Source organism: Ambystoma mexicanum, chromosome 11 (assembly GCF_040938575.1).
Source record: "Ambystoma mexicanum isolate Mex_15411 chromosome 11, UKY_AmexF1_1, whole genome shotgun sequence".
NCBI classification, from domain to species: domain Eukaryota; kingdom Metazoa; phylum Chordata; class Amphibia; order Caudata; family Ambystomatidae; genus Ambystoma; species Ambystoma mexicanum.
This window is the reverse complement of record NC_090934.1, coordinates 943,488,454-943,511,824: the sequence shown is the minus strand read 5'-3', so window position 1 is coordinate 943,511,824 and position 23,371 is coordinate 943,488,454. Positions and strand designations below refer to the sequence as shown.

The following is a 23,371-nucleotide window of genomic DNA, read 5'->3' as shown; positions in this document are numbered from 1 at the left end:
GCTGCACAGTAGCAGTGTCAGTAATAAGCTGTCTTGTCGAAGACTCGACTACTGACTCAGGACACACACTCTCACTGGGCCCTCTCGAGTGGCCAGCATAGACCGGAGAGTCTGAATTTAATTGCAAGATAGAAGACACACATGCACTTGCTGTGGTTTCCTTGTTGTAATGTCGCTCCGCTTCATTCGTCAACTGTATGCCTTCGGCAGCATCAGGAGGTGGGACAGGTATGCAAGACGGTTCCGAGGATTCCGCCGAGAGCCATGAGCGTTCGGAGTCGTTACAGGTAGACTCACGCGCACGCTTCCTTTGAGCTCGAGTCTTTATGGCAGCACTCGTAGATTTACCTATCGCTGAGGGCATTGTAGCGTTGGTGCGCATTGTATCCTCGGCTGCGAGATGGTATGTGCGGGGAGCAGGGGAGGCCACAGGAAGAAAGAAGAGGGATTCAACCGGATTCCGTTGACTTTCGTAAGGCGGCCCCGGCGCGCCAAACAGCCGCACAACAGCCAGTAGACTTTACTCCACCGGGCTTAACGCCGCAAGGGTAGACTGGCCCGATTTTGTGGGCAGGGAATGTCACGTGAGCAGTCACGTGACTTGCACTGAGCTCCGCCCCCTCCTTGGAGCGAGTGTTTGCCGTGCGCGAGTTCAAGGGAACTCCCAGCGCTAATTTCCAAAGCACAAAGTAAAGCGTTCGTTTTCCAACTGGAGATACTTCTCTATGCTGGAGAAGTCTGCGCCGTGCTGCTGGGCTGGCCCGATTTTGTGGGCAGGGAATGTCACGTGAGCAGTCACGTGACATGCACTGAGCTCCGCCCCCTCCTTGGAGCGAGTGTTTGCCGTGCGCGAGTTCAAGGGAACTCCCAGCGCTAATTTCCAAAGCACAAAGTAAAGCGTTCGTTTTCCAACTGGAGATACTTCTCTATGCTGGACAATTCTGATAGAGTAAGTACATAGAAGAAAGTAAGGGGAGGAGATAGGAAAAGGGAGAAGGGAAAGGAGGAGAGAACAGAGAGTTAGCAGTCAAAAGAGTGGAGAAGCAAGAGGGGAGAGTGAATACAATTGCAGAAGTCAGTAGTAACACATAATGTTGCAAGCCAGGATACAAGATGAAGATGGGAACAGCATGATTCAGGGCCACCATGAGTACAAGATGCAAAAAAAGTTCAGCATGAGAGTTGACAAAGGGTGACGCACCATGAATGAATGAAGTCCATAAAAGTCAAATCCAGCATTGTCCACAAGACGGTGATGGTGGAACCAGAATGTATCAGGACAGACTCCTGCAGAAATAGGCTTGATTGGGGTGAGAGGGGGGAGCAGGGTAGAAGAATCAAGCCAAACAGGCAACACCTGTGTGTGAGAATGGGGGGCACAAGGGAACATCACAGGGGGACCAGAGGGAGTAACACATGTTGGTGCATGCCTACCTGCTGTCTGAGCAGGGGGTCGGGCCCTGGCTCCCCCGGTCCGAAAAGGTCCAAACAGGAATTCGCCTTTTCTTCGTCTGCCCTTTGCTTAGGACGCCCGGGCGAGACACGCCCTTGATCTAATAATTAGGAGCAGGAAGGAAGAGGCAAGGCTAAGAAGGTGGGTGGTGCTTGCTAAGTGGTGAAAAAGAGCGGCAAACAGGAAGGCACCAGGTGGGCGTGGCTTGCTAAGTGGTGAAAAAGAGCAGCAAACAGGAAGGCACCAGGTGGGCGGGGCTTAGGCCAGGTGACCTAGATCCACTTGCACCTGCTCCCCATCTGCAAATGAAAAGAGGCTGGAGGGCTCCTTAAGTAAGGAAAAAGAATGGCAAATAGGAAGGCACCAGGTGGGCGGGGTTTGCTAAGTGGTGAAAAAGAGCGGCAGGCAGGAAGACACCCGGTGGGCGGGGCTTAGGCCAGGTGACCTAGATCCACTTGCACCTGCTCCCCATCTGCAAAGGAAAAGAGGCTGGAGGGCTCCTCCTTAAGTAGGGAAAATGAGCGTCAAACAGGAAGGCACCAGGTGGGCGGGGCTTGCTAAGTGGTGAAAAAGAACGGCAAACAGGGAGGCACCAGTCGGGTGGGGCTTGCTAAGTGGTGAAAAAGAGCGTCAAACAGGAAGGCACCAGGTGGGCGGGGCTTGCTAAGTGGTGAAAAAGAGCGGCAGGCAGGAAGGCACCAGGTGGGCGGGGATTAGGCCAGGTGACCTAGATCCACTTGCACCAGCTCCCCATCTGCAAAAGAAAAGAGGCTGGAGGGCTCCTTAAGTAGGGAAAAAGAGCGGCAAACATAAAGGCACCAGGTGGGCGGGGCTTGCTAAGTGGTGAAAAAGAGCGGCAAACATAAAGGCACCAGTGGGCGGGGCTTGCTAAGTGGTGAAAAAGAGTGGCGAACAGTACGGCACCAGGTGGGCGGGCTTGCTAAGTGGTGAAAAAGAGCGGCAGACAGGAAGGCACGAGGTGTGCGGGGCTTAGGCCAGGTGACCTAGATTCACTCGCACCTGCTCCCCATTTGCAAAGGAAAAGAGGTTGGGGGGCTCCTTAAGTAGGGAAAAGGAGCGGCAAACAGGAAGGCAGCAGGTGGGCGGGGCTTGCTAAGTGGTGAAAAAGAGAGGCAAATAGGAAGGCACCAGGTGGGCGGGGCTTGCTAAGTGGTGAAAAAGAGCGGCAAACAGGAAGGCACCAGGTGGGCGGGGCTTGCTAAATTGCCGGATATAAGGGATTAATTTCCAAACTATACAAGGCAATAAACACGCTCACCATGCCAGAAAGTATGTGTTACTGTAAGGGATGGGAGAGGGAATGAGGGGAACCCCTATCGCCCGTGGGGTGGGAGGAAGAATTCTGATCTAAGAACACCTATTTCAGCTCACACCTAGTCGAAACCCAAATGAAGATCTTGACTAGTGGTATCAGACACCTGCTAGATTGCATTTAATTGATCTGAGGCTGTCGGATAAATATTGGAGGGGTGGGGAAGGCAGGGCAATCTGCTACACATTCTTTGGGGCTGTTCAATAATACAGAGGTTCTGGCTAGAAGTGAGGTCTAGAATTAAGCCCTGCTGACAATAAACATCCTGCTGGATCCAACTGTCTGTGTGCTGGGAGCACTAAGGGGCACTTAAACATCTGCACAATTCAGGTAGATCAAAGCTCATCGCCTACCTCCTGCTAGGGGCTAAACTGACTATCTTATGGAGATGGAAGCAATCAACACCCCCCCACGGTACATCTCTGGTGGGACACAATTTGGCATATCCTGGCAATGGAAAAACTTACAGCCAATATCAGAGGCACTGACATTTGCGACAATATGGCCCCCTTTTGTTGACTATATGTAGAATGAACACAATGCACGATCTTGTCGGATGAGTCTGCTTGCTTTGAACCTACTAGATTCACCTTAAACAGATAAATTATGTATAAGCATAGGAGGTTGCTGGCAACAGAAGTCGCCCTGTGTAGTTTTCTTTTTGTTTCTTGGTCATTCCTACAGCTGTGTTATCTGTAAAGGGGTTTGGAGGGGGGTGGCAGAGGGATTAAAACATGCGTCTTGCGTATTGCATTAAGGAATGTATAAATGTGAACAACAATATTTCTGAAAACCAATAAAAGTGTTACCTTTAAAAACAAAACAGCACACCTCATGCATAGAAGTAATACACTCTATTCACAAGGATGAACATCATGACTAAAATGTGATAATTAAAGCATACTAATCTGGCCACACTAATCAGTAAAGTGCAAGTGCAAGCATGCAATGTGGCATTGCAACAACTGGGCGTCTTCTGTGTAATAATATCAAGCTTTTGTGTACATTTCCCTCAAAAACCAACAAGGCTCATCACTATCAGTTATCAGAAAAGTTGGTGGCAATCACTTTATGCCGCTAGGTTTAATGGGTACTGCCTCCTGAGCCATGCTCTGCGAAGGAATGTTGCTACCGTATTAACCAACGCTTTGTCGCCTGTTAAGCAGCACAATGTTAATGCACCTAACGTGCCTCGTATCCTGGAGGCAACAAACAGTGGTCTAAAATACATTTTATCTCAAGCTTAAATACACAGGATAGATTAGCATAAAATGAGTTTCATCCTCCCTAGTATCTTGACAGTTGTCACATTTGTCAGATACTTGAACGTCCCAGCTATGTAACCGATGGGCCAGAATCCTGATCCTACACTTGATGTACAGACTCTAGGTAGCTTTCACAGCCTACTTTCATTTTTGTAGCCCATAGCCCAGTGGTTACTCCGTAGGCTTGGGACCTGTGTTCTTGATACGGTCTTCAGGTTCTTAATTTCCAAAATGGATTATTTTATCCCATTTCTTGACAGCTTAGTGTTAGTGCTTAGGAGAAAGATAATATGCAAATCAGACTTGACCCCACCCCATAAGGGGCAGTCCAGCCCAGTTTGCTAAGTCACATCTCTTAGGCACAAGACCAAATGCACCCTCATACATGTTTCAGTCCCATGTGCAAAGTCATTGAGCATTGCGTGGGTTACTAAGCACAGCAGGTTCAGGACCTACGTCCGAAATACCCATCCTACTCGAAATACCATTTTCCAAACTAAAGGTTGATGGCTGGAAAGTTTTGTTTTAATCACAGCCTTTAGAATCACTACGGACAACCGTTCAGACTTTTGTTTTCCACTTGACAAGCTGATACATAAGAGGAAAGACCATATGCAAATCAGACTTGTCCCATCCCCAAACAAAGGGGGAGCCAACACTGACATGCTAGGCCACATCACGTATGCACGAGACCACAAACAACACCAGTCATGTTTCAGTCTCACTGGGCATCATCATTAGTGAAGTATAGCTAGGGTATCTAGGCACATCAGGCTCATCATAGTGAGCCAGGGAAGGTTTTGTAGATCTACCACTTTAGTATTGGCCATTAGGTGGTGATTTGGTGCCACTTACAATCTAAAACTATTGAAATGTAGTACAGAAAGGAGGGCGATGAGATGTGAGGAGGGATACATTTCCTGTGGGTGTTTGGTTATTTATCCACCCATAGCTATGCTAATTCCCACCCACTATCTGCCCGTCACCTCCCAAAACCCACCCTCCTGAAATCTCTTTAAGCTAGCTCTATCTTGCAGTAACTTCAAATGTTGTGCTGTATAGGGCTTGCCAGTGTTATTGCTGAGCAGTCTACTGAGAGGTCATGGCTTAATTGGCACTCTAAATGTGCCCCTGCTGTAATAAAAAATCTCTTAAACATATGTACCCAAAGCCAGTTTATTTATTAGCGATATGTGTGTGCTCACATTTATACCTTGCACTTAATTCCTGTTAAAACATGCATTGTCAAATCCAACTGTTTTTGCTTGTGCATAGGCACTTGACATCAAATTTGGTATTTGTATTTTTATTAAATGTACAAAGCGCCTTTCGCCAAAGGCGCAAATGCCTAGATGCTCACACATTTTTTTGCTCTTGCCGTTTTACGGACAGAAAGTGCAGTTAAGGAAGTCCCTGTTAAATCCCTGTTAAATGCATCACAAAAGCATGTGCACACAATTTGTTTGACCACCTTCATGCTGTGTACATTGAATGCTGAGATATGAAATGAGGTTTGCTCAATTTTATGTGGACATTCCCAGTTGGATTCTCATTAAGCACATTAAGTACATTACATGGTTTCTTGCTATTGTTATATTTGCAACACTTTTTTGCAGCAAATCTTTGTAAAATCGAAAAGTACCGTTAATAACTATGATGACAACTCTACCTAACCGCAAGTGCCTAACATTAGGTTATCTTCTGCAGAGCTTGATAACCCTGTTCAACTGTCTACCTTGATTTCATGTTGGTCACTGCAAGGCCCTTTAGTCAGTATTTCTTTCCCCGACAGGTCTATATAGTCGACTCGGCTGGCTCTGTCTCCATCAACGCAATGAATGTTCCACTTCCCGTCACGTCAATCATCACATCAGGTGAGACTCTCATGTGTGTCCTCTTGCCAAGTACAGAACACTCCATCTGCTTTCTGACAATTTGTAGAGCTTCTAATGTGTTCTTCGTTCCCATCCATCAAGAAAATAAAATGTTTATTTGAGTTGTTTTTGGAGATGTCCTTTGTCCTTTACAAAGATAATGTGACAATTCATATTGCCATATTCCAGATGTTGCCATCATGTGCCCAGGCACCTACCACCAGTTGTCAGGCATTTCAAGATATGCTAAAGTACTCAAAGTATATGTAATGCAAGTGGTCTTGTAAAGCGCCTTTCTGCCAGTAATGTTGGCCTTGTTGCACATGGCTCTGAATGAAAGGAGGGCAGGGTGTGTTAGTTGGATAGCAGGAAAGCAGATGCAGAACCCTTTGTTGTTGATGGATGCAGGATGGAAACACCTGTTACCTGTGGGCCGATATGATCATCTCTATGTTGTTTGTGGTTTGTACTGCCCGGGCAGGTTAGCCATATGGGCAGTGCTCGGATTGTGGAGTGCGAAAATTGACTGCATGGTTGTTGATAAAAGACTCATAGGGTCTGAATCTGATCTGTTAAGTACACTAGACCTGGATGTCATCTGAAGGAGCGTGGGAGGTGTAAGGATGCAAGATTTTAGCAGTGAGGAATTAGTTGAGGGAAAAGAGGGCAGAGAGGGATGAGGGTGGGTGGAGTGAGGGGTGTTTGCTTCCTGGCCCTTGCTTGTAGATTTCACTGAGTTTAAGGTGTGGACCATTGTGTCACAGTAGAGGTTCCATGAATCAAATCAGTTTCCGCCAGATGCTAGTGGCAAGAATTCTGAAAATTGCTTGCCGTAAGTAGCCCAGGTTTCTGGTGCACAGTGTTTGGGTGGTTGCTATTATTTTTCATTTCTTTCAAAGAGGTTGGTTGAAAAGCCAAGTCTTTAGCTGTTTCCTGAAAGTCAGGTAGTTCTCTTCCAGACTGAGAGGTTTTAGTAGGGCGTTGCAGTTTCATGGCCAGAATTGAAAAAGTGGATCATCCATGTAATTTCTTGTTGAAGTTGTGGACTAGTACTAGTGCAGCACTGTTGTACCTAAATTTTCTGGAAGGCTTGTAGTGTTGAAACTTACTTCTGAAGAAGGAAGGGCCCCCTCCGTGGTATGAATGATGGGCGATGAACAAGCTTTTGAAATTAACCTCTTTTTTATGGGTAGCCAGTAGACAATACATAATGCCTGCACGATTCTGAGAAGTAGTATTGCAGCTGCATTTTGAACTCTTTGACGTTTTCTCATTAGGTAATCCAACAGTATTAGGTAGATGTTGTTTGCATAATCTAGTCTGGATAATATTAGAGAAATTATGGCCCTGGCACTGTGAGTAAATGTTAAGTAAGGTAAGATTCGCCATAAGATGCGGCATAACATGCACAGCTGGGAGAAACAGATTATGACAATGGCTTTGACCTGTGGATAAAGAATGAGGGTGTTGTCCACTGCTGGTCCCAGTTTTCTTACTGTGGTTGATAGGTTTCTGTTTTGTTAGGGTTGAGTTTTAGTCCGTTTGCTATCAACCAAGCATCCACTTGTGCAAGGCAGTTATTAATGTCTGTGGCGTATGGTGATGGGTGGTTCACAAATGTGTAGATCATTTGGGTGTCATCCACATAGCTGTAGCAGGAGATACCAGATGTATTGATTATGTCTAGTAAGGGTCTCATGTAGACATTAAAAAGTAGAGGTGAGAGTGTGGATCCTTGCGGTACTCCTCATGTAGGTGGGTGAGGTCAGGAATTGTAGGGTCCCCATGTAGTGGTTTCTGTTCTACCAGTGAGGAAGGAGGAGATCCATTGCAGAGCTTATTCTACTTTCACATTTCATATAGAAGGTTTTTTCCAAGCCTTTTTAAACCCACTTTAATCTTGATGTTGTTTGGCACACATTCAGCAATGATCCAACCACAAGGCTGCAAGACTATACTGCAGTAATGATTCCTAATAAGGGTCAAACTGGGAGGCAGTTGTCTGCCGACTTCAGGAATTAATACCCTTGAATACCACAAATCGCTCTAAATTGCACCCGAATTAATCATGAAATGTCTTAAAATTGGTGTGCAAGCTTAAGTTTATTATGAGGGAGGCAGAAAGGTTCTACTGCACCCAGCCACTTTCCTCAAGCTTAGCTTGGCGCGGGGGTATCAGCATAGACTATGTTTCTAGGCTCTACTGACTTTTGTCAGAGGAAATCCTAAAGAGAAACTGCCCTACATGAGCAAGGGGGAAGAAGAGGGTGCATTTAAAATCGGGGTAAAATCTATGGGGTCATTATGACTTTGGAGGCAGCCATGGTGCTATTAGCACCATGGCTGCCTCCAAAGTCGTGTCTGGGTCCGGGTAGTCGGAATAGGGACTTACCAGATCATTCCGATCTTGGAGGACCCGGTAAGTCCCCATTCTGAAAACCATTCCCCATCCCCATTCGAGCCCCAATAGGGCTCAATGGGAATGGGGAAGAAGCTAATAACGGGCCCGTAAATTGCTGGCCCGTTATTCACTTCATATGGCCTAATTTCGAGTTTGGAGGTAGCCATGGCGCTATTTGCGCCATGGTTGCCTCCAAACCCGGGTCCGTGTCCGGTGTGGATGAATGAGGACTTACCGGGACATTCCGTCATGTGCGTTCCCGGTAAGTCCCCATTCACCCGACCATTCCCCATTCCCATTTGAGCCCCCATAGGGCTCAATTGGAATGGAGAAGGCGCTGATTACGGGCCTGCTAATAGCAGGCCTGTAATTAGCGCCCTGGTCCCTTAGCGGGACCCGTAAAGGACCCGCTAAGGGACCGTGGAATTGGGTGGTAAGGGATTACCGGCACCGGTCTACTTACCGGTGCCCGTATCCCTTACCGCCCACCTCAGAATGAGGCCCATGGTACCTTAACGGCTTCCACTAAGGGACCTCGGAATGCTGCGGTAGGGGGTTAACGGCACTGGCATCCTTACTGGTGCCGTTAACCCCCTACCGCTGTACTCATAATGACCCCCTATGTGTCAGAGCTAAAGAATCCTTGTAGTGCACATCCACAAAGGAGTGTGCCTATAAGATCTGTTTCAGTTTGTCTTCTTCCGCAATGGCTACACAAATTAATTCCAATCTACTCTCCATTGTGCTGATGGATATGTGGGGAGGTACATGGGTAGCTTTTGGGGGTCATTACAAGTCGGGTGGTAAGGGATACCGGGCACCGGTAAGGAGACTGGTGCCGGTAATCCCTTACTGCCCGATTCTGAGGTCCCTTGGAGGGAACCGTAAAGGACATGTGGTCTGACCACACGTTCTGTAGTGGACCCGTTAAGGGACGTTGGAGCTAACAACAGGCCCGCAATTAGCAGGGCCCGTTATTAGCGCCTTCCCCTTGAGCCCTATGGGGGCTCAAATGGAAATGGGGAATGGCTTTTGGAATGGGGACTTACCGGGTCGGCCCAAGGCGGAATGTCCCGGTAAGTTCCCCCTCTACCAGACCGGCCCCGGTCCGATTTTGGAGGCAGCCATGGCGCTAATAGCGCCATGGCTGCCTCCAAACTGGTAATGAGGCCCTCTGTTACGTTTGGTGATCATGTCCTAAAGCACAACTTTAGTGAACAGAGACTCTGGTCCTCATTACGAGTATTGAGGTAGCCATGGTGCTATTAGCGCCATGGCTGCCTCCATACCAGGCTCCAATACCGGGTTCCTTCAATGAGGAATAACCGGGTCATTCCAACATTGGAGGACCCGGTAAATCCTCCTTGAAGGAACCATTCCCCATTCCCATTTGAGCCCCCATAGGGCTCAATGGGAATGGGTCGGCAGGTAATAACGGGCACGTTACTAACAGCCCATTATTAGCTTCATCTTCCACTGGCGGGACCCGGAGAAGATGTCTGGTTTTACCAGACGTCTGTTCCGGGTCCTGTAAAAAGGGAACCTCACAATAGGCGCTCCCGTAATGAAGGGTGCCTGTCCCGTACCGGCACCCTTCATTACGGGTAGTTCCAAACCTATGATTTGTCAGTACGGGAAAATGGTGTGGGAAAACGGCTGTTATTTTACCACCACTTTTTCCCACAGGCCACACTTATAATGAAGCCCAATGTTTACTCCATGAAGCTTTCTCCAGTCTGAAAGTGCTGAGTAATGATGAATTCTATGAGTTATGGGCTCTATACATATTTACTCACCAACTTATGCAGTGATGGACACACACAAATAAACAACATGAAGGTTTACTGTGGAACTTGGAAATGGCATATGTTCCTTGGGAAGTCATCTATGTGTAAAGGGAAGCAGGGGCTTCATGATGTAGCGGTGTTACATAACAAGTGATTCACCAAGGTACATTGACTAGTCAGAGTGGCTAAGTGGGGGGGGCAGTTTTCAGGGCACCATCTGGTGGCTTTTCTAACTTTAACACGAACAGAACTATACTGGATTACTATGACTGTCTTATGGTACTAGGTTCCCAATGTACATCTTCTCAACTATGATGGTCCTCTCTAGCTAAAAGTTTAGTGCGAACCTCTCATCTGCAATGCATGTCCACATTGGTAGCTGGTAGTCTTCTTACTTTAGTACCAATTCTGCATTCTCATTTTACAGGTGATGTCCAAATTTTCCGTCCTACCACCAGCTTCATCATTGTATATTCAAAGAAATTGGGTCTCCAGCTTCAGGTCCAGATCGACCCCATCATGCAACTCCATATTGTACTGCAACCAACATACAAGGCGAACACTTGCGGTAAGTACCCTTCATCTTAGTCTGGTAAGAACTCCTTCACAAATGGAAAGAGATCGTAATCGTTCCTGTTTCCTTGCCTAGGTATCTGTGGAAACTTTAACGATGACATGACTGATGATTTTCAAGATAGCAAAGGGTTAATGAAAGGAACTTCCACTGCCTTCGCCAACTCCTGGAAGAGCCTTGCTTACTGTCCTAATGTCATACTGAAGTTTGTTGACCCCTGTGGCTACAATGCTGAAGCTGGTAAGCATCTACTAGCAAATGGCTGCCAGATACAAATCGAAACCCTCAAACTGAAGGAACCACCTATCCGTAGCAAGATATACATAAAAAGAGATGACACAAATATTGCAGTCTACAAGGGGTTTTAAAATGTCCTATGATTAAATGATTACTGCATTTAAACACTGTATGATCAATGGAGAACAGTAATAACGTTTTGTTAGGATTGACATCAAGGTATTGAATTACAGGAACACGTACTCCAACAACTATGTATACTGAGTATTTGGGTGCACTATACCAAATTTTCAATTTTACGTTTATTATCAATTATTCTGTCAAAACCGTGCACCAGCAGCATGATAGGCGTTATACGTCTCTTTTTGTGTCTCACTCATCCTCAGGGTAATGGTGGCATAGTAAAACAAGCATTGGAGATGCCAATAGTTTTGGCCTTTACTGATGTTCTTTCCGTGTCGTATTTATAGGCACATTGTTGCAAGGAGGAGAGTGCAACGTTTTAAAGGAGGGTGCAATAAGGGGTGTAGAATGAGAAGGGGAATAGAGCTAGGAAGGAAGCCATTGACAGAGGATGCTATTGATGAGCAAGAGGAAATAGGAGTGAGTATGGGTCAGAGTGAGAGGGTAAAAAGTAAAGAGTGTGAGAGGTAGGATGAGAGGGCATAGGGAGAGGGGATAATGTGGATGGAGGAATAGAGGGGTTTGAGTGGGGTAAGGTGTGTGGGGGAATAAAGGGTGGGTGGATGGAGCCAGACAGAGGGGGTACGGTGCATGGTGGGGGTAAAGAGAGAAGGTGTAGGGTTGTGTAGAGAAAGAGGGGTATGATGGGTGGCGGTGCAGAGAGGGGGGACCGCGTTTTGCATGGAATTCTGGGACTTGTTTTTTAAAATTTCAAATGGGATGTGAAGGTCGCCACCTTTTAATGCTCCAGTACACTAAAATATATGTATCGATGATGCAATATTTTAAATTGATCTACTTAACTCATACTACTTCAAAGTGCTGAAGCCCATTTTGTTGGCTACATTTTTGGCGCATCCATGTATGGACACAGAGGGCGGGTTATCCCACAAGTGTCAGTCATTCAATGCTGCAATTGAAATGTTAAAAAGGTACGCTATCAAGAATATGGCCTTACTTTTAGCATCGTGGGTTTAAAAAGGGTACATCAAACTAATGAGTCAAAGATAAAAACGCTACATAAACATCATCATCATCATATTATTAAGCGTGCATGAACAGATTTGTCACAGTTTATTCACTCCGAGGAATAACATTCACTTTCTCAATCATTTTGAAAGTTACATTCATCTCCTCTATGTCGTAAATTTTATGATCCAGTGCTGATTATAGCAACGCTGGGAATGAAACAGTTCATCCATGCAACCTCCAGATTTCATAGAATACCACCGATTCGGGTAACATAATACACCTCCCTTCCGTCTGTAGGAGCAAGATCCGGATGCACGTTACTCTACAAAGACACATTTTCTGTTTCATCAAATTGGGAAAAAAATACCCTCTAAAGTGGAAATAAGAATGTGCTTGGAAAAGTGGCTGCAAACGTGTAACTCCGCAAATCATATCGTCGAACCAAAATAAACAGGGCCTGATCACGAGTTGGGCGGTATCCCAGATGGGATACCGCCCAACTTTGCGTTAGCGCCCACCCATCCGGCGGTGTCACCGCTGGATCACGGGTTGGACGCTAACTGTTAGCGCCGAAAATTCCCCATTGGGGAATGGGGACTATTACCGCACGGTAATTCCGCTAGCGTTAATTGTGTCGAAAAGTGCAATTTTTCCAGCGTGTTTACTCCCAGCTCTGAGCTGGGGGTAAACATGCCAGACTCGAGATTGGGCGAGATTGTAACCTTTCCGTACCCATAATACACCCAGGTACTAAAGATGGGTGTCTCTAGAAAGCATTATTACAGAGGGAGGGTGCGTCACAAGCCAGAAGAAAGCAAACTACTGTGCCATTGACAAATACGGGTAGACTATGAAGAGGACATAGTTTGTGCATTTTAGAAGTATTTACTATATGTGTGATATATCATTAATGTAATTGTTCAAAGATGGGGGCCATAGCTACAACTTGGGTCTGTTGTGAGTGGGCCAAGGAATACATTGATTCTTGTTATTTACTGTCTAACTGGCCAACCGTACTATTGCGTATGGAGCAACATCATAGCTTATTAAGCGATAGCACCTTTTTGGTTTAGCTCCACTATAAAGTGTTTCCCTAAAAGGTGCTCCAGATTTTGACAGATGAGGGAAATAAAGTACAGTGAGTTGAAATGATTTGAAAAGGACTGCAACATTTGGGGAAACGTGAGAGACATTGTTTTATGCCCATACCTTCTGGTTGCCTGGTTTAGTAACTAGATCACACCTCTTATCTCTTTGGTTGTTATCTATGTACATTATTATTCTTTTTTTTTGTTCAAATAACTTTTATTTGAAACAACATATCGTGAGTTCAGAGACACTTAAAGCTTTCAGTACAATGCAGTATAACAGTTTTGGAGGGCCCTTGGATTACACAGGGTTCAATGACCCGCCACTCAGTCCTAGCAGGGATAGGATCCCTCACAGATCGGCTCACAGCAGAGAGAATCGTTGTAGCATAGGAGGTTTGGCCACCATAGCCGGGTAGTTTTCAGCAAAGTCAACGAACGGGGACCATACTGAGACATACCTTGCATATCGACCCTCTGCCACGGATGGCACTCTATTAAGAATGGCACAGGACACCCAGAAAGGGTTTGGGTGGTTGTGCCAAACTAAAGTGGACAGATAAGTACACACACAGCAGAAAGGAAAGAGAACGAAGAGTAGGCAAGAGTAGCAAGGAAAAAGGTACAGAATGAATTCCCTCTTGGGGTGTATGCAGATACAGGAAAAGAGTATTCCACGAACCTTGGGAAAAGACTCTAGCCTTCTGCACAGTTTGCTATAACAGAGGCCCACGCTGTTTGCTCATGGCTTGGAACAGCAGCTATGGGTGTCTGTAATGTAGAAACGAGACAAGGGAAGGGGCAGAGGTTGACTGATGGGAACCAACAGACAAGCTCTGTACAAATGGGTCTACAAACAATACAAGATAAGATACTTACAGACAAATCCAGGAAAAGGAGGTTGATAGCAAACTAGCAGAAGGAAATGAAGGGAAAGTCGTGTAACAGGATAGGATAGCAGAGGACAGTAAGGAACAAGGTTGAGAGCTCAGAGGAGCAGGAAAGCAATGAGCAAGCCCACAGGAGCAGGGCTGTAAGGTAGAGAGCCCAGAGAAAAAGGGCTTAGGGCAGCAGAGTAAAGCAGGCTGCACGGCAAGGAACCCAGAAGGGCCGCTGACCATAGAAGGTTGCAGAGGACTGTAGAGGGCTGCTAGGCCGAGAACCCAGTGGAAAAAGGTAGGTAGTAGGCAGCGGAGCGTGATAAGCTGCAAAGTAGGAAGCCCAGAGGACAAGGGCTGTAGGCAGCCGGAGTGAGGCAGGCTGCAGAGCAGGGAGCCCAGAGGACAAGGGCTGTAGGCAGCCGGAGTGAGGCAGGCTGCAGAGCAGGGAGCCCAGAAGACAAGGGCTAAAGGCAGCCGGAGTGAGGCAGGCTGCAGAGCAGGGAGCCCAGAGGACAAGGGATGAGGCTGGAAAGCAGCAGAGCGTGATCAGCTGCAATGTAGAGAGCCCGGCAGGGCAAGGGTGGAGGCTGGAAGGCAGCAGAGCGTGATCGGCTGCAATGTGGAGAGCCCGGCAGGGCAAGGGCGGAGGCTGGAAGGCAGCAGAGCGTGATCGGCTGCAATGTGGAGAGCCCGGCAGGGCAAGGGCGGAGGCTGGAAGGCAGCAGAGCGTGATCGGCTGCAATGTGGAGAGCCCGGCAGGGCAAGGGCGGAGGCTGGAAGGCAGCAGAGCGTGATCAGCTGCAAGGCAGGAGCCTGGAAGAGCAGGGCTGAGGCAGGGAGCCCAAAAGGTTAGGGCTGTAGGCAGCAGGGTGTAGCAGGCTGCAAGGCAGGAGCCCACCAGGGCACTGGAACAAAGAGCAGGTGAATCAGGAAACAGCATACAAAGTTTGTAGCTCGAAGCAAATAAGGTGCCGGAAGGACCCTCAATGCAAGAGACTGAGCTCTCTTGCAGGCAGCAGCCTTTATACTGCCCAGCCCAGCACAGAGGCAGGCTAATTGGTTGCACCTGGCTCAGCACACCTGCAGACAATCGGCCACCTCCCTCTCTGTTCCTGAGCTGGTGGAAGCAGAGCAAATCCCTAGGGCTTCTGGGGATTGTAGTTCTGATGAAGAAAAATAGGAATAGCCAGGAATGGATGGTTATAGCCAAGTGCATTATGGTAAGTGTAGTTTTCTGGGAAAAATAAAAAAGCACCAAAGTCTTGCAAATGGGAAATAAAGTCCAAATAGTGAATAGGGTTGATCCAGGAGTTTTCTGTAGATAAATGAATAACAATTTGTCCATATTGATCGCCAATGTATGCGCACATGGCGCAGGCATGACACCCTCGCACAGAGCTGTGTTTTTGTCTGCCACCAATATGTCCCATACCTTAACCCACCACATCTGTGCCATCGGCCTCTCAGTCGTCTTTCAGGTCCGAGCTATGACCAGTTTTGCTGCTAACAGGAGATGTCCGATCAAGGCGGCCAATGAGCCAGTTATGGGGAACACCCCCGCCCACCATATTCTCTAAGATCACCATTCGCAGGTCTGCGGGAAGGGCAACCCCTGTGATATCCATTATCTGTGCCAACACTTCCTTCCAGTATAGACCCACCTTGGGGCATGCCCACACCATATGAACTGAATGCCCTACGCTTCTCACCCCCGCCAACAGGTGGCTGAATAACTTTTGTCCATGTGGTGTAGCCACTCTGGGTTAAGTACCACCTGTAGCAGAATTTATAAGAGCATTCTATGCCCGTAACACACCTGGAGGACTTAAGCATCCGTCCCCATATTCGTAGCCACTCCTCATCTTCTATAGCGCCCCCCAGATCCTCTTCCCATTTAGACATATATGGCAGGCGCATCACAGGGTCACCTGTGTCCAAAAGCTTATACAGCTTAGATCTTTGCCCACCACTGTGCCATCCTGTAGTTTCAGCTCTAAAGCAGAAAGAGTTCCCTTCCCTTGTGCATGAGTAAGAAGCCCAGTGCCTCAGTTGCATGTATCTGAAGCGTTCTGATTCCTGTATATTGAAGGTGAGTTTACATTCTTCGAATGACAATGGTTTCTTCTCTCTGCATAGCTGCTGTATGCATTTCTGCCCCGCCTCTTTCCATTTGCGAAACTCCCCCGTACTGCAGCCCGGATGAAAACCTAGGTTATTCCATACTGGTGTAAGGGGTCCCAGCCCTCTCCTTATACACCATCTACGAAGCGCCCTCCCAATGTAATATAGAGTACACTTGGTTGTTGCCAACAAGGAAAAGCCCACTCCTGTCCCAGAGATCCCCCCTCCACATAAAGTAGCCCCTCCAGTTCAACCAGTGACTGGGCCTGCTCAATGATTTTCCATTTTGGGTGCAAAGCCTGTCCATGCCACGTGAAGGCATGTGAAATCTGAGGCGCTAAATTGTAACGGAGCACGTCTGGGACCCCCAATCCACCAGCCCTTGCCAGTTTCAGTAGTAGCCTCTTGGACATCTGAGCCCTTTTATTCCCCCAAATGAAGCCTAAAATCTCCCCTTGTAGGTTTCGGAGGTCTGAGTCTGGGACCCTGACTGCCAACACAGAGCTCACGTAAAGCAAGCATGGTACAAAGTTCATTTTGACCGCGGCTATGCGGCCAAACCAAGAGACCTCCTGTTTTCCCCACCTCCCTAAGTGTTCAGTCAACTTCCCGAACAGTGTAGGAAAGTTTGCTCGATACACCTCTGAGGGCCTGCTTGGGATGCAGATTCCAGGTACGAGATAGTCACAAGACCACTGAATGGGAGCGAGAGTGCCTATAGTTTCCCTGTCTCTGGCACCGAGGGCCACATCCAGACCATGTGATTTGCTGTAGTTCACCCTGAAACCAGAAGCTCAACCAAACTCATCCAGTTCCCCCAGTACCACTTCCAGTGAGGTGGCAGTATCACTCAGTAAGCAGGGCATCGCCCCCATATAGGGACAGCTTGAAGTCTGTGGCCCCCACCCTCACACCCTTGATTGACCCGCTGCTCAGATGTGACTGGTAAATGGCTCCATGCACAAGGCAAATATTGGGGGGAGAGAGGGCAACCGTGCCGTGTACCCCTAGTAATATTTAGACTGGCCGATGTTCCTCCATTCACTCTTAGGTGTGTGGATTGATTCTGGTACATCGCCATAACCCAGTTCATGAAATTTGGCCCAAACCCGAAGCGTTCTAGGACCCTCCTCACGTAACGTCAGTCTACTCTGTCAAAGGCCTTATGGGCGTTCAAAACTATTATCCCCAAGTCTAGGCCCGATCTCACCCCCCACCTCCAACAGCCAAGAGTCCGCCTCACATTGTCCTGTGATCTCCGACAAGAGATAAATCCCGTCTGGTCCCCATCTATGAGCCCGGGCAAAACCCCCATCATCCGGCGAGACAACATTTTGGAGAATATTTTCGAGTCCACATTGGTAAGAGTGATGGGCCTGTACGAATGACACCTGGTTGGGTCTTTACTGTCATGCCTACCTCTCCGCCCTCTCCACCTGGCTCCGTTGTGAAACCCAAAAGTTCCTGTTTTCCGGCTTCCTCAGCCTTGAGAACGGCTAGACCGTTCTACACTCAATGGAAGTTATCTGGGAGGCGCTAATCCAAATGTATGGATCACATGACCAACGCGATGACGTTTATGTCACGTGTGTCCTACGTACGTCAGCTGACTCCATTTAACGAAGTGGAAGTCTTGCAACCACGCTTCTGATCGTTTGTTACTCATTTCGCGTTCCGGAGCTTACTTCAGCCTTTCGCAGACGTTTTTCTACTACTTCCTAAGGTACGGTTGCCTTCCCGCGTTCCGACGCATATCCCGGCAACTTCCAGCTTTTTCTTGAGTTGCCTGTTTCCTCCGCGCTCACACGCGATTCTCCACTCCTCCTTCAAACAGAGTCTCACCATTTACCCGCGGCATCTTCCTGCTATTTCTATTGGAAGCTTGCCACATTGTTGCTCCACACCGCAGTTTCCTATTGCTGTATAGAGACTTCGGCTGTCTACCCGGCAGCATCAACACCCTACTCTGCCTCCATCTACCAAGATCCTGCGTTCATCGAACTTCTACTGTATTAAGGACTTGTACTTCCTGGATCAAGATTCTCATACTCTCCTTCTACACGTGCACTGGACTCTGGACGCTTTCCTGTGTGTGCACCAACCCGTCTCTAGTGCGGCCCTCGTTCCGCTCGGGTTAGATCCCTCACGACCCTTTCCTTGCCGTTGTTTCCTTGGATTCCTCAGACTTCTTGAGACTTCCTTGGCTACACACTGAGGTTTCCTTGGCTACACATCCAGGTTAGTGTGTTCAACATAGGTTCTTATTATCCTTCATTTCAAATCATCTTTCTAAATTCGTTCCTCTTTATCAACAGCCTGGTGAATCTTGGTCCAACCACGCCCTTCCCACTAATAGCTCTATCTGACTGTGGGTTTTACTAGTCAGAGAGTGACATTAGTTAGAAGGTTCTCTTTTGATACACTACGCCTTACCTCTGACATCTTCCGGTGGAAGAAGACTTCGAGTGTATCCTTTATTGCTACCAGTCTGTATCCTTTTACGAGAACCTTTGAATCATTCTCCTGTACCCATTGTGTTTCAGTTCTTAACAGAATCAGAAGCCATGTTGGAGGAGTCTGACCCTCTATCTGTCCTCACCCAATTGGTGGCAGATTTGAGACAGGAAATGATTACAGCTCAGGACACCATGCGTCATCGTATGGACATGATGCAGGATGCCATACATGCCTCCTCACAAGGAAGGGCTGCCACTGTTCCCGTTGCCTCCACTTCAGGTGCATCCGCACCACAAAGAGAATCCGTCCAGGTGTTGATGCCAACCCAATTCCCTTTGGCTCCACCCGAAAGGTTTACGGGAGATCCAAAAAATTACCGCACTTTCGTTAACCAATGCCGTCTCCACTTTCTGTGTAGACCCAGTTCATTTACGGATTTGACTACCAAAGCAGCCTTTGTATTGTCGCATTTGGGAGGCACTGCTGCAGCCTGGGCAAACCCGTTGTTGGAGACCAATAGTCCTCTATTATATGACTGCGATGAATTGCTGTCAGCTATGAGTAGGGTGTTCGACATGAGATATTCCACTCAGGCAACTGATTTGGAACTGTTGAATCTCCAACAGGGTAGCTAACCGTTAGTGGCCTATCTCGCACGTTTCAATCAGTTGACAGCGGAAACAAAGTGGCCTGAAGATAAGAAGACTGCAGTCTTCTATAAAGGACTTTCCGAGGAACTGAAAGACGCCTTGTCAACAGTCCCTGTTGTCCCATCAGGATATATGGAGTTAGTTGATCTTGTTTTACAATTCCATGCTCGGAGAACCGCCAGAAAAGGCGAAAAGAAACCCTTCTTATCCATGCCAAATCTTCTGGGGGTTTCTCAGCCTCCTTCTAATGAGCCTGAGCCCATGCAAATAGGTGATATTCGAGGTCGTTTGTCCGCAGCTGAGCGAGAAAACCGCTGTAAGAATAACCTATGCATGTACTGCGGTTCAGCGGAGCATCTACTGATTGCCATAAAAAAACAGCAAAAAAGTCGGGAAACTCCAGAGCTCGGCAGTAGTGGGAGTCCCTATGCTGAGTACCAAGACGGACTCCGCCCCGTCATTAAATGCTTCCATTGCGGTTATGGTGTCCTTAAGTTTCAACAACATCACCGTTCAAACCCAGGCCATGATAGACTCTGGTGCAACAAATAGCTACATGGATATTGCTTTCGCCAGACAGTCAACCATTCCTATGACCACTAAAACAGTACCTGAGTCAGTCAAGACAGTCGATGGTTCTGCACTGTCTTCTGGTCTGGTAACAGAAGAAACGTTGCCTATAACTGTGTCCTTACCTGACGGTCACACTGAAAATATGGTTTTTGACATAATTGCGGCACCCCAATATCCAGTGATTCTTGGTCTGTCTTGGCTTAAATTACACAATCCTGTGATTGATTGGGTCACTGGTCATATCCAATATCCTTCGGATCATTGCAATGAACGCTGCTTCTTGGATTCCGGCGGTGTTCATGATACACCTGTCTTGGCCTTTCTCGAAGGGTTGTCAAGAATAAACGCGCTGGCATCACCTAAATCACTGATACCTTAGGAATACCATCAATTTGCTGATGTGTTTGACAAAGGAAAGGCCGAGGTGTTGCCGCCACATCGTCAATAAGATTGTCCAATTGAACTGATTCCCGGGGCTAAAACACCCACCGGTCGAGTTTATTCCCTTACCAAACAGGAAGATGCTGTCCTGAAGGATTACATCGATAATGCACGCCGGACTGGGTTTATACGTCCTTCTCAGTCTCCGGCTGCATCCCCTTTGTTTTTTTTAGGGCCCTCAATGCCATAACGGTTAAAAACCAGTATCCCCTACCTTTGATTGACGTCCTGTTGGATCAATTGGGCTCTTCAGTGATTTTCACTAAACTGGACTTGAGGGGTGCTTACAATCTTGTAAGGATTAAGGCAGGCGACGAGTGGAAAACCGCTTTCGAAACCAGATATGCCTTATATGAGTACCTCGTCATGCCCTTCGGTCTGTGTAATGCCCCCGCGACCTTTCAGTTTTTCATGAACGATATATTCAGCGATTACATGGACCAATTCGTGGTCATATACCTGGATGACATCTTGATTTACTCATCATCCTTAGAAGAACACGTACAACATGTATCCAAGGTACTTCAAAGGCTAAGAGAGAATCATCTCTTTGTCAAAGCAGAGAAGTGTGTCTTTCACTCCCAAGAGGTAGAGTTCCTGGACTATGATATTACTAGTCATGGCATCAGAATGAGCCGTTCCAAGGTAAAAGCCATCCTAGACTGGCCAGTCCCTGTTTCTATCAAGTCCTTGCAATCTTTTCTTGGATTTGCAAACTTTTATAGACGTTTTATCCATTCTTTCTCAAGAGTGGTGGCACCGCTTACTGCACTAACCAGCCCAAAAAACCCATTCCATTGGACAACAGAGGCTCAAGGGGCTTTCGACCTACTCAAGGAGGCGTTTACCACGGCTCCGGTTCTGCAGCACCCGGATCCTGAATTGCCTTATATCGTTGAGGCGGACACCTCTAATCAGGCCATAGGTGCAATCCTTTCTCAGGTATGCAAGGACTCTCGGGTGGAACACCCAGTGGCGTTTTTCTCCCGCAAGCTGGCTCCATATGAAAAGAACTACACAGTGACTGAGAAAGAATTGTTGGCCATCAAAGACGCGTTACTCACATGGCGTCATCACCTTCTTGGTGAAAAACACCTGGTAACTATTTACTCCGATCACCGTAATGTACAGGCCATCAAAACCATGAAGTGCCTTACGGCCCGCCAGGCCCATTGGCATTCGTTTTTTGCCCAGTTTGACTTCCGCATCTCCTACAGACCCGCAAGAGAAAACACCAAAGCAGACGCGTTATCCCGCCTGCACTCTGGGGTAGACAGTGGAAATAATAACAAACCACTTCTACTGGCTGACCACTTGGTCTGTGGTTGTTCAGTTCAACCTTCATTGAAGAAGGATATCCTTGATTGGGTTACACTTAATCCACGGGAAATACATGACCTTCGTCTTGATGTTAACGAAGGGCTTCCGTTCATGAACGGACTCTTGTATCTACCGACAGAAGAAACACGTACCAAAGCTTTGCATTGGGTTCACGATTCTTTGGTCGCGGCTCATCCGGATCAAAAGAAAACGTTGGAACTCCTATGACGTTGGTGCTGGTGGCCCAAGATGTCCAGAGACGTCGTGGATTACGTTTCGTCATGCGCTTTATGTGCACAATGCAAAAACTCATCCAGTAAAACTATGGGATTATTACATCCATTACCGGTTCCTCACAAGCCTTGGTTTATGGTTTCCATGGACTTCGTAGTCGAACTACCTTCTGTTCATGGTTATGACACGGTCTGGGTAGTAGTCGACTATTTCACTAAAATGGCCTTGTTCATACCTTGCCAAGGTATTCCTACTGCTAAGATCTTGGCTGATATGTTCCTAAAGCACGTCTTTCGGTTGTTTGGTTTGCCTTCAGTTGTTATTACCGACAGGGGCTCGCAGTTTGCATCCCGGTTCTGGAGAGCACTAACTTCTGCTTTGCTTATGGAGGATCGCATGTCCAGTGCTTATCATCCTCAAACTGATGGGCAGACAGAACGGGTTAACGGTACCATGGAACAATACTTACGCTGTCTTTGTCTTCAGTACCAGTCTTCTTGGTTTTCACTGCTACCGGCGGCTGAGTTCCCATACAATAACTCTTGCCATTCCTCCACGGGTATGTCTCCGTTCTATGCTCTTTATGGGCAACACCCATGATCCATCCCAGTGGACTTAGAGCCGACCGACACAGTTCCTGAGGCGACTGGCAAATTGAAGGCTCTGGCCGCTCTTCATACCAGACTAAGGGGGCATCTATTGAAGGCCCAAACAAGTTCTAAATACTATGCCGACCAACATCGGTCGGCTGCCCCACTATACACCACTGGTATGTCTGTCTGGTTATCTACCAAAAACCTAAAGATCCCTGGGAAAAGAAAACTACTGCCTCGTTTAATTGGGGTGTACAAAATAACACAGGTGATCAATCCGGTTGCTATACGGCTGGACCTGCCTGCACGCTGGCGGGTACACCCTGTGTTTCATGTGTCATTGGTCAAGCCATGTGCATCAAGGACCCGGTTGCCTGTTCGACCCTTAGCGGTTTCTGTGAAGGGCACTGATGAATATGAGGTCCGTGCTATTCTAGGTATGAGGATGCGAGCCGGGGTTCCTCACTATCTTATTGACTGGAAGGGCTACGGTCCGGAAGACCGGTCCTGGGAGCCCTGGTCAAATATCCATGCTCCTGCTTTGTTACGTCGCTTCCATGCGACAAGGGGTGTGGGACGCCCTTTGGGGGATGGCACTGTCATGCCTACCTCTCCGCCCTCTCCACCTGGCTCCGTTGTGAAACCCAAAAGTTCCTATTTTCCGGCTTCCTCAGCCTTGAGAACGGCTTGACCGTTCTACACTCAATGGAAGTTATCTGGGAGGCACTAATCCAAATGTATGGATCACATGACCAACGCGATGACGTTTACGTTCACGTGTGTCCTACGCACGTCAGCTGACTCCATTTAACAAAGCAGAAGTCTTGCAACCGCGCTTCTGATCGTTTGTTACTCATTTCGCGTTCCGGAGCTTACTTCTGCCTTTCGCAGACGTTTTTCTACTACTTCCTAAGGTACGGTTGCCTTCCCGCGT

General features: G+C 47.5%; 1 protein-coding gene across 1 annotated transcript in view; it reads left to right on the top strand.

Annotated features, from left to right (window-relative positions):
* LOC138505078 (mucin-5B-like) overlaps positions 1 to 23,371 on the top strand; it is a 2,064,041-nt gene that overhangs the window by 234,820 nt on the left and 1,805,850 nt on the right. The window contains exons 8-10 of the mRNA XM_069625397.1: positions 5,844 to 5,925; positions 10,541 to 10,681; positions 10,763 to 10,927. Of these exons, the coding sequence (XP_069481498.1) occupies positions 5,844 to 5,925; positions 10,541 to 10,681; positions 10,763 to 10,927 (388 nt within the window). The remainder of the gene's footprint in view (positions 1 to 5,843; positions 5,926 to 10,540; positions 10,682 to 10,762; positions 10,928 to 23,371) is intronic.